Raw genomic sequence first — 12,178 nt, 5'->3', positions numbered from 1 at the left:
AAGGGCTTCTTCTTTGAAGTGCCTCTTTTCCTCTTGCCCAGCGATACCCACTACTCTCCTCTCTCATTGTTCTTTTATGTCCCTCTCCTCCTTCTCTTTTGAGGTCTTTCCATCGTTTGTCACTGTTCCCTTTGGCCCCATGTGCCGAGGTTCTACCAGCTCTCACTTCCTGACATCAGTGCCTGGGTTTTACAGTAATATCTACCCAAATATTTGCGCTCTTCTGTTTCTGCCCCTTCATTTCTCTCTACTTCCACCCCACTTCCTTTCATCACTGTGTCCTCATTTTCTCCCTTTTTCTTTTTTTCCCCCTCCACGGTGTTCCCTTTCTTCCCTCCTAAATTGGGCTATCTGCTGCAGCTGGCAAGGGCCTATGGACGGTTCTGTCTGCCACTGCAGTGAGGCGTATGAACCAACAGAGAGCTAGGAAGAGGATGAGACATCTTCTAACGCCTCCAGTACAGCCTTGTAAGCAGACACAGAAGTTCTGAATACTCAGAACAAAGAGGTAGATAACTGGGACTCTGTCAAAACTTAGGAGAGTTCCAGCCAAATTGAGGCAGGTAGCAAATATGCTTCTCCGGCGAAGAGAACTCAGGTGATGGCCATTTCTTTCCTTGCTATCCCTGAGCCACTTGGCCAAAAAGCTCAGTGGCAACTAATTTATTTCCACTGACTTTTAACTCTCCTGGGGAGAGCCAACAATGGGTTGTTTATCTCGCCTCTCATCCCTTTTCTTGGGCATCAGGTGTAGAACTCAGGTACTGAATCAGGGAGAGCAAGGAATGCGCTGGTGGTCTCCACAGCTGTCTGGAGCATTCCCTATTGTTCTCAATGGAGTATTAAAAGTATCTCAAGAGCAGCTTTTGTAAATAGAGTGGTGAAACTCATGCATTCAGTGGGTAACCAGTAGAAGAATATGTTTTAGGAGTGGAGGAAGAAACTCAAAGAAATTTTAAATGGATTTGGAGTCAGTTTAAGGAAATAAGTACATTATATTTGCATATATTCAAAATCTACAAAGAACTACCGGGCTATTATTGACCCAGGCTTTGTATTGGGACACCAGGCCATTCTCTAGAGGTGAATGACTCTTAATCATGCAACTTAAGAAGGAGGCAGGCAAACATGGACCAAACACAGAATGAAGCAAGGTAGCCTTTTAAGCTTTGTCTGCATGAGGAAATGTTAACCTCCAAAAATTACTACTAGCAGTTGAACTGGTGTTAACACCTGTACACAACCTTAGACTCTCCTTTTGTATCTGAAATATATCTAAAGCATCACTTATATGTGCAGGCAGGCCTCCCTTCAAAATCAATGGGAGCTGTGTACATACATCCAAAGGCAGAAGAGGTAATTGGCATAATTGTTGTGGTGTCAGCACTGAGCAGAAAGGACTTGAGGTCTATTATAGAGTGAACATGAAAACATTAACATCAGTATCACATACTCTGCTACAAGATATATATCAAACAGTTCTTAAAATAAATCATAGGTTTAATTCAGGTTGGTCTGAAAAAAGTGCATTCTTCACACAAAAAATATAAACATCAGAATAAACGAACACTTTCACCTAATAAATTTACCTATAGCATCACAGTTGGTATGGGCATGAAGTGTGATGACACATGGCCAGATTCTGATCAAAATTAGTTTGGCATGGATCCAGAAATGCCATGGATTTCAATGCAGCTATTCCTCATTTACACAAATGTAACTGAGATGTGAAGCCAGGCTATTTATTGTTAGAAATATCCTCAGTCTTAATGTTACTAACTTCTCTTCCAAGGAGAAGACCCCCAAAGTCTCGGCTGTTCACCAATAATATTCACTATACCTGTTATTAATTATTCTGCTCACAAATAAACAATCAATTAATAAATAGATTTTTAGCACATTTATTTTCCTGTCTCCCCAAGTAAATTGATTAGGTTGATTATAAAATCTCAGTAATAGATAATTGCATAATGAAGTCTTTCATTGCTTGTTTCTCCATCCACTTTGTCTAAAATCTGTTGAAGTATTTAAATTGCCATTAAGAATCAAGTCAGAAAGTATACTTTTATTAGTATATTAAATAGTGCCCTGTTTCACAAATTACTATCAATTGTAGATATTGCCCCATTAATCCCATCACAAATGTAACTTCATTCAGCCTTCCTCTCTCCACATAACTCTGATTAAGAATCCAGTTTAAAACGCCTACTATATGGAAGACTAGTAACAAAAGCCCCTTATTTTATGAGCATGATGCTATATTACTATTAATTCAACAATTGTGCAAGTGATGTTTATATAGAGGCAAACCCCAAAACTACAGAATCCTTGTGAAACAGAAAAGTGAAAAGAGAACTTGCTTGGAAAATGGAAAACTTAATAGGCTGTCGGCAAAATACAAGGGAAAACACTTTCCCCTATGGCTTTCACAGGAATCAGCACTTGAACTTTATTTGCATGTCAATTTGTATTCTATGCACAGAGATCAAATGTAAATAATTTTCAAATTCCCTGTCTGACCAAATCTATGGAATAATGGATACTTCATGGAAAATAAAACCCCTGAGATCTATATCTGAAGTGAAGGGTGGCAAGTGGAAAAGGAGATATTTAATATTATCACATACAAAAATAATGCAAATTGATCTGAAATGACCTGGAATTGAATAAGACCATGAAAAGTATGGAAAAGGCCTTTTGCAACAACTGTTCTGTCAAAAAAAATAAATCTGGATATGGAATTTTTACATAATCTACTTTAAACCATGTTTAGGCACCTCTGCACTAGGATGACTGTTATCCATAGAAAATAGCATATTTTTAATTGAAGCTGGGGTCTGCACATACCAATGAATGATCATTGCACTGAAATGTTTATCTTGTTTTTAAGAAAACATTGCCTTTAAAAAATTTTGAAACCTTTTTTGGCTAGGGGAGACATGCAGCAGCTCATCTTTTTAAAAATATGAATGTGTTAAAGGAAAACTGCAATTGTATGACTAATATAATTCTTTGCTCTTCTATAGCACCTTTAATTCCTAGCATCTCACAGTGCTTTAAAAACATCACTCAATTAAGCCTCAACAAGCAAATTCAACCCCATTTTTACAGACAGGGAACTATCTGACTCCCATCCCAAAGGATCTGAGCATCTTACAATCTTTAAATGTATTTATTCACACAACATCCCTGTGTAATAGGGAAATGCTATTATCCCTATTTTACAGATGAGGAGCTGAGGCACAGAGAGACTTGGTGATTTGGCCAAGGTGACACAGGAAGTCTGTGGCAAAGCAATGACTTATCATAGAGTATTAGAGTTGGAAGGGACCTCAGGAGGTCATCTAGTCCAACCCCCTGCTCAAAGCAGGACTAATCCCCAGACAGATTTTCACCCCAGTTCCCTAAATGGCCCCTGCAAGGAGGGAACTCACAACCCTGGGTTTAGCAGGCCAATGCTCAAACCACTGAGCTATCCCTCCCCCCAATAGTATGAGGGATTATTGTGATCTAGTCTGACCTTCTGTATAACACAGGCCACAGAAGAATTCCTGCAGTATATCTTTTAGAAAAACATCCAATCTTGATTTTAAAATTGCCAGTGATGGAGAAGCCAACCAAACCTTGCTAAATTGTTCCAATGGTTAAAAACTCTCACTGTTAAAAATATATTCCTTTTTTCCAGTCCGAATTTGTCTAGCTCCAACCTACTTTTCTCTGCTACACTGAAGAGTTCATGATTAAATATTTGTTCCCTACGTAGGTGTTTATAGACTATTAAGCAAGTCACCCCTTAACCTTCTCTTTGTTAGGCTAAATTGATTGAGCTCCTTGAGTCTATTACTATAAGCTGGGTTATCTAATCACTTAAACATTCTTGTGGCTCTTCTCTGAACCCTCTCCAATTTATTAACATATATCTTGAACCAGTATTCCAGCAATGGTGTACCAGTGCTAAATATAGAGGTAAAATAACCTCTCTATCTGTACTTAAGAATCCCATTTATGCATCCAAAGATAGCATTGCTCATTTGCCCACAGCATTGCATTGGGAGTTAATCAACTAAACATTATCCATCATAACTGCCATCTCTTTTTTCAGAGTCACTGTTTCCCAGGATAGAGTTCCTCATCATGTAAATATGGCCTACACTCTTTGTGCCTACATGTATGCAATTACATTTAGCTGTATTGTTTGCCTGTGCCCAGTTTATCAAGTGATCCAGATCCCTCGCTCAGAATCAGTGACCTGTCCTCTTCATTATTTACCATCTCCCAATTTTGTGTCATCTGCAACCTATTTTAGTGATGGTTTTTATGCTTTCTTCCAGGCCATTGATAAATACTGTAAAAGTGCAGGGCCAAGAACTAATCCCTGTGGTACTCCAGTGGAAACACATCTGTTCACTAATTCCCCATTGATGATTACATGTTGAGATCTAGCAGTTAGCCAGCTTTTAGTCCTTTTAATGTGTGCTATGTAGGGCTGTCAAGCAATTAAAAAACTAATTGCTATTAATTGCACAATTAAAAAATTAATGGTGATTAATCTCACTGTTAATAACAGAATACCATTTAAATATTTTTGGATGTTTTCTACATGTTCAAATATATTGATTTCAATAACAGAATACAAAGTATACAGTGCTCAATTTGTATTTTATATTACAAATATTTGCACAGTAAAAAAGAAACAAGAAATAGTATTTTTCAGTTCATCGAATATATGTACTGCAGTGCAATCACTATCATGAAAATTGATTTTACAAATGTAGATTTATGTACAAAAATAACTGCACTCAAAAATAAAACAATGTAAAACTGCAGAACCTACAAGTCCACTATGTCCTATTTCTTGGTCAGTCAATCGCTCAAACAAGTTTGTATACATTTGCAGGAGATCACACTGCCTGCTTCCTGTTTATAATGTCATCTGAAAGTGAGAACAGGAGTTGGCATGGCACTGTTATAGCTGGTGTTGCAAGATATTTGCGTGCCCAATGCGCTAAAGATTCATATGTCCCTTCATGCTTTAATCATTATTCCAGAGTACATGCGATCATGCTGATGACAGGTTCTGCTCGATAACAATCCAAAGCAGTGCAGACCAACGCATGTTCTTTTTCATTATCGGAGTCAGATGCCACCAGCAGATGGTTGATTTCTTTTGGGGAGGTTCGGGTTCTGTAGTTTCCACATCGGAGTGTTACTCTTTTAAAATTTCTGAAAACATGCTCCACACCTTGTCCCTCTCAGATTTTGGAAGATATTTCAGATTCGTAAAACTTAGGTTGACTGCTGTAGCTATCTTTAGAAATTTCACATTGGTACCTTCTTTGAGTTTTGTCAAATCTGCCGTGAAAGTGTTCTTAAAATGAATATGTGCTGGGTCATCATCCAAGACTTCTAGAACATGAAATATATGGAGAATGCAGGTAAAACAGAGCAGAAGACATACAATTCTCCATCAAGGAATTCAGTCACAAATTTAATTAATGGGATTTTTTTTTAATGAGCATCATCAGTATGGAAGCATGTCTTCTGGAATGGAGGCCAAAGCATGAAAGGACATACAAATGTTTAGCATATCTAGCACGTAAATACCTTGCAATGCCAAATATATAAGTGCCATGCGAATGCCTATTCTCCCTTTCAGGAGACACTGTAAATAAGAAGTGGCACCATTATCTCCCATAAATGTAATCAAACTTGTTTGTCTTAGCGATTGGCTGAACATGAAGCAGGACGAAATTTGCTCTAAAGTTTTATATTGTTTTGTTTTTGAGTGCAACCATGTAACAAAAAAAATCTACATTTTTAAGTTGCACTTTCAGGATAAAGAGATTGCACTACAGTGCTTGTATGCAGTGAATTAAAAAATAAATTTCTTCTGTTTACCATTTTTACAATGCAAATATTTGTAATAAAAAATAATATAAAGTGAGCACTTTACATTTTATATTCTGTATTGTAACTGAAACTATATATTTGAAAATAAAGAACATACAAAAATATTTAATAAATTTCAGTTGGTATGCTATTGTTTAACAGTGCGATTAAAACTGTGATTAATCGCAATTAATTTTTTTTAATCATGATTTTTTTGAGCTGAGTTAACTACAATTAATCAACAGCCCTAGTGCTATTTTAATTTTTATAGTTCTAGTTTTTTAATCAAAATGTTGTGCAGTACCAAATTAAACACCTTCCAAAAGTCTAAGTATATTACATCAACATTAATATTTTTATCAACCAAACTTGTCATCTAATCAAAAAAGATACCAAGTTGGTTTTGCAGGATCTATTTTCATAAGTCCATGCTGATTGACATTAATTATATTACCCTAGTTTAATTCTTTATTAACTGAGTCCTGTATCAGCTACTCTGTTATCTTGCCAGGGATCAGTGTAACATTAACAGGCTTATAATTACCCTATCATCCTGTTTATATTTTTCTAAGTTTTGGCACAACATTAACTTTCTTCCAGTCTTCTGGAACTTCCCCAGTGTTCTAAGAATTACTGAAAAAGAATATCCTCAGCCAGCTCTTTTAACAGTCTTGGATCCGTTGATTTTAAAAAGTCTAACTTTAGTAGCTACTGTTTAACATCCTCCTGAGATACTAGTGTATTGGAAAGTGTGTTTATAATCATCATAGGATATGACTATATTTGTTTTTTCCCCCAAATACAGACCCAAATGGAGGTTTGAGAGTCTCAGGTTAGTGCCCTAACCATTGGACCATCCTTCCTCCCACTGAGGCACAGTATCCTTAGATGCTGTAATGACTGATGCTCTGTCTATGAAAACAGATGAGAGAGCGACGTATGACATCAGCTGCATTTGTGGCAAAGCTAGAAAGTAAACCCAGATCTGATTCCTAATTTTTATGCCTTAATCATTCTATGATGCTTCCTCTCTTCCTTTCAAATGTATGGTAATAAAAAAAAATATTGTAATTACAAGGAATAAATTATGACAAAAATATCTTAAACATAATAAGGAACAGTAGCTGCCATCTTGACACTTCGCTAAGTTAATTAACAAAAATTCTGAAAACTAATAGAACTTACTGGTCTGAAAGTCTCCTGCCTCTCTCTTGCATCCAGATACTGAGTAACATTTCTATGACTCATACCATGCCATCAGGGGACTACCTGATAAGAAGTATCATTAAAATCACTGTCACTGAAACACCAGCATTTTGCATAGTTATGGAGATAATAAATCACACTAGGTATAATTTAAAACTTTTGAACATTTATTTTTCTAAAAATATGTATTGTTAAAGCCAAATTCTGATTCCATATGTGTGAAAAAGGTATAATTCGGCTATTGTTTGATAAGGCAGGGTCCTAAATGAGTCAGGTGCCTAATTCTCATTGAATTTAAGCTTCTTTGAAGATCCTAGCCTAAATTATTTATCTATCTAAACCATCATCATTAATCAGTAAAGTTTTCCCTTAATTGCACATTTCACAGGTATTCTTTGAAATCTAAATCTACTGCAACTGACAGATTAATTCTTTTTAAAGAAGCACTTTTAATTTTTTACATTCAATCTCTCTTCTCCTAAACATGTTTTTTCTCTAGAACATGTACGTTAGTAGGTGATGTTGGTAAGTAGGAGTTGTGAGCCTGAATTGGCATTTTAATTTTTCAGTGCCGTCTCTGTTCACCAATTTTCTATATTGCCAATGCTCAGCTGTTAGTTTCTAACGCACAAGTAATGTCCTGGGCCAAATTCTGCTCTCAGTTGCATCAATATGAATCTGGAATAACTCCACTGAAATCAGAATCTGACCTACTATGTCAGTGTGAATTAGTCTATTTCTATATACTTTCAATACCAAAGATACTTCACTGTCTTTCAACATTCTTGTTCCAACATCTTGAACATATGCAAACCCCAATATTTTCAAAAGCAAATAAATAGCACCACCAGTGCAAATATAAACAATCTTTGTTGAACTATGAAGTATAAGAGTTTACAGTAACAAAGTACATTAATAGTCAAGACCTGTAGAAAAATAGATGCACAGCATAAGTTGGATTTCTGTTACATATATAGGAAGTGATCATTTTTATCTTTACGCTTGGGTTGGCAAAATGTTCTAAAACATACAACAAAATCTAATTTTTATATATTCTTCTGGCCATGAGGTATAAATACAATTGCTGCCCACATACATTAGAGCAACATATATAAACATAATTCCTTAATAAGTTTTCTGCTAAAATGTATTTTCTCTTCTTATAGTTTCCATTTTAAAAGTGCTTAAAATTTTAATACAATATATAAACAACCCTTCTCCAACAGAATGAACACTCAAACAGTATGCGTAAACATAGTAATAATTTCAATGCCGAAAGTTCCCTACTGAAGTGAAATTTTACCTTATTTTGTTCATGCTGATTAACTCTCTCTCCTTTAAAAAAAAATCACATCTGCTTTAAGGATGAAGATTATTTTATTCACAATGCTACCATTAATGTTGAGCCTAATTGTGTTCTTGGATGTGAGTATATATCTCCTACTAATGTGAATGGAAGCTGTGTCTTTGGAGTACATGCTCAACTTTGCTCAGAGACATTAAGGTCCCAAATCACTATTCAAGAATATCATTGGCATGGGCAATTGAGGTGAAGATCTCGAAAATAATGAGACTAAAACAGTATTATAATGAAGGCCCTGCATAAGCTTTTTATCATGATTCTCTTATCAATAAACCTCATCGCCTAACTTGGGGATAATGTACTAAATAACAATGGAATCTCAATGGGCTGCATTGTGCCAACTCACCTGGAAGCTACTGCGCTTTGAGCCCCTACTTCAGTGGCCTGGAAGGGAAGGCATCCTTCTCACCAGCTTTGCTGGAGCTTGCATTTACATTTTCTACTATCAATGGGTAAAAATTAACTGCCAAGAATGAAGCTAGGAAGACCTGCTCCCTCAAGATTCTAAAACAAACAAGCTAAGCATTTAGCAAGGAAGAATATCTATACGGGAGTTATATTAGAGGACTAAGGGCATCAAAAGGTACAAAATTGTCTTTATATGCCTATTCTGTTTGTGCATGCAATGTGGCTGCCTCCAACAAGAGGCTATTAAAAAAAGAAGCTACTTTAATCAGAAACATCACAAACACAATTATAGTGGGGAAAAAAAAAACTTTTGGTCTTGTTGACTTGGGAAGGCTTCACTGAAGAAACTGGGAAGCTGTTTTGTATTCCTGCAACTGATATCATTACTAATGCGATGTGTGTGCCTAATGCTCTGGACCAGGATATATCACATTATATACTAAACATTTCAAGAAAAGTCTTCCACTATAATTTTTAGGGTATGATCTGCAAACACCTACATGTATAGTTTTACTGAATACATACATGTGAGTGAAGTTACTCATGTTTGCAGGTTCAGGTTCTAAGGCTCTGAACCAAAGCCCACTGAAGTCAACAAAAGTCTTTCCATTCATTGATTTCAAAAGGCTTTGGATCAGGCCTCACATCTAAGGCCAAGCATTTAGAGCCACACTATTTGCTCAGATAGAGGATTCTTTACTGTTGCTGCAGCTCTGAAAATTCCTTTGTCAAGAATACATATATTTATGTTTAAACTAAAACTTTACTAACAGCCTTAGTTCTTTTAAGAAGATCTACGAGGAGAAAATTACATCTTGAAAAAATCTTCTAGAAAGACTAATCATAAAATTTATATTAAATACTTACTTTTTTTAAAACTTCTAAATGAATCTTTCATTACCATTAAAAACCACTAACTGAAGAGGTGTACATTTGAACAAAGTTTTTTTTACCTTGGTTATTTTCTTTCCTCTCCTGACAGTAAGTCACATATAGTGACTTCATCTCTTCGTATACTCATATACTTTGACTGAAACCCAACAAGAGTGGGAAGGACTCCCTGCAATCACTTATTTGGAATGAAACACAGTATTGCAAGGCAACCATAACTGTGGCTGTGCCTAATTTTGTTTTGAAGGAGATTTGTAAAAATATTTCACTGAAGACAAAATTAGTGTTCTTGAGGTGAATTTAAGTCCTTCATATTTATTTGGCTGAAAATTATTGTTTCTTTGATACACAAATTTCTGTTTCAGATGTTTGCCCAATATGTGACTGAGGCTACCACCATGCCAACAAATTTGTTCCAAGGGCACTATGGTCCTTATAAGTGCATTGCAGAAAACCAAGTTCCCATGGAATGCTGAAACTATGACATAAAATCATCTGCTTCACTGCAGAAACAATATTAGTTTTTCACATTAAAAAAATAAAGTGTTTGAATTAGACTTTATTGCACCAGCAACTGGCTTTTAAAATATACCCATTCAAATTAAACATTAAATTATTTTATGAAACAAAATATAAGTTCTTTCTTTAAAGTATCACACAGAGATATGGTATATGTACCTTAAGTAAGGCTAAGTTTTTGTCACAGATATTTTTAGTAAAAGTCAGGTACAGGTCAAGCAGCAATAAACAAAAATTCACGGAAGCCCGTGACCTGTCCCTGATTTTCACTAAAAATATCCCTGACAAAAGTGGTAGGTGGGTTCAGTAAGCACCCCTGCTGGGGCTCCCAGATCCCCCACTGCTGCAATCAGTGGGAGCTCTGGGATCCCCTGCTGCTGTGGGGAGTGGGAGCTGCGGGGTCCCCTCACCGCTGGGTCTCTTGCCGCCCATCATGGCTGGGAGATGCAGGTCCCCAGCCACTTGCCATGGCTGGGTAGCTGAGGGGAATCCCCATAGCCAGACGTGGCTGGGCAGCTTTGGAGGGGTCCCATGCCGCCCACCAAGGTTGGACAGCTGCAGAGTCCGCCACCTACCCGCTGCAGCTGGGCAGCAGCAGGGAATCCCCTTGCCACTCACTGCTATGGCTGGGCAGCTTCGGGGGGTCCCCTGCTGGGCCTGGGCAGCTGCAGGGTACCCCCACCAGTTCGGGAGCCACGGGGGAGGGGCTGGGAGCTCCAACCCAGGGCAGAAAATGTCAGAGATCAATGGAAGTCACACAGTCCATGACTTCCGTAACCTCTGTGATATAATCATAGCTTTAACCATAAGAAAAAACAGCCTAAAAGGATGACAAACATCAAATCACAGATGATAGAAAATATAATAATTAGTTGTTTCTTTTTCATTCTGTCATTTACATGATTTTTTAAAAACATTCAACCAAGATCACGTAGACACTTGAATTCATGGAAAAAGATCACCCTTCAGCTAAGTCAAGGTGTAGAAGCTGGAGTCATTTTCAGGCTGTCAAGTGCTGCATGAATCCTGAAGTGTAACCTGGACTCCATGGAGTATTCTTTGTAGTTGTTTCTGCAAACAATAAAATTACTTCATCAGCCAAAAAAAAAAACCCACCACCACCACCTCACCGTAAAATCCCACCAATCATTTAATCTCTCTGTCCTCTGTTCTCTTCCCTTCCCTTCACTTTATATGGTCCTTTTCAACAGCTCTCAGCCCTTTAGAAAAGATGAGTCATGCCCAACATGAAGATGTGAACAAAAAAACCATATAGGAACATAGCATATTAGTACACTGCTGTCAGCTGAAAAAAAAGTGTGGCCAACCTCAAAACACAGCACTCAAAGGTTCAGTGTAATTGTACAGAAACCAATCCAAAGTACACAGCAAGGTACAGGAAATGGCATTATCTGATCCAAAACCTTTTTAGCTAATGGTGAAATTGATCTCTAGGTTTGAAAGGTTTTTAGGAGGCCGCCATTGACATATACAGTACTCCCAATATCATGTAGACACTGTTAACTTTTTAATAAAAATATTAAGGGGCAAGTGCTGCCTCCAGCATACAGACTGAGTGAATGGGCTGTGCTCTGAGAAGATCTGCTCTCTACCTCCCTGCTCTGGGGGATTCCTGGGGAGTGGGGAGGTAAGGGGGAGAAGAGAGGAAATGGGCAGTGAGTAGATACATGTAGCCACAGATCCTGTCGCTGCTCCACCCCATCCTCACTCAGCCCATGGACTCTTCCACTGCAACATATAGGGAGGCCCACTAAGCTATTCTCTCTGTCACACAGGAGGTATGCATCACATACACTGGCTCTCCAACGCTCCCTGCCCTTCATACAGCAAAGCCACACCTTTTTTTTTATTTTTTTACTTTGTCTAGGGCCCTCGGCACCT

The 12,178-nt window shown here is 37.5% G+C and overlaps 1 protein-coding gene and 1 long non-coding RNA gene across 3 annotated transcripts in view; both read right to left on the bottom strand.

Moving 5' to 3' along the window:
- Positions 1–323: 323 nt before the first annotated feature.
- LOC127048503 (uncharacterized) lies at positions 324–10,572 on the bottom strand. The gene is made up of 2 exons (XR_007773699.1): positions 8,399–10,572; positions 324–1,408 (listed from the first exon to the last, which is right to left on the bottom strand). It is a non-coding gene; the product is annotated as an uncharacterized LOC127048503 (long non-coding RNA).
- Positions 10,573–10,621: 49 nt separating this feature from the next.
- TTC39B (tetratricopeptide repeat domain 39B) overlaps positions 10,622–12,178 on the bottom strand; it is a 103,729-nt gene continuing 102,172 nt past the window's right edge. For both annotated transcript variants that reach the window (XM_050942923.1, XM_050942925.1), the window contains one exon: positions 10,622–11,347. In XM_050942923.1, the coding sequence (XP_050798880.1) occupies positions 11,251–11,347 (97 nt within the window). In that variant the 3' untranslated portion in view covers positions 10,622–11,250. The remainder of the gene's footprint in view (positions 11,348–12,178) is intronic.

This window comes from Gopherus flavomarginatus, chromosome 3, assembly GCF_025201925.1.
Source record: "Gopherus flavomarginatus isolate rGopFla2 chromosome 3, rGopFla2.mat.asm, whole genome shotgun sequence".
NCBI classification, from domain to species: Eukaryota; Metazoa; Chordata; order Testudines; family Testudinidae; genus Gopherus; species Gopherus flavomarginatus.
Note: the sequence above shows the minus strand (reverse complement) of the source record. Positions and strands in the feature narration are given on the sequence as shown.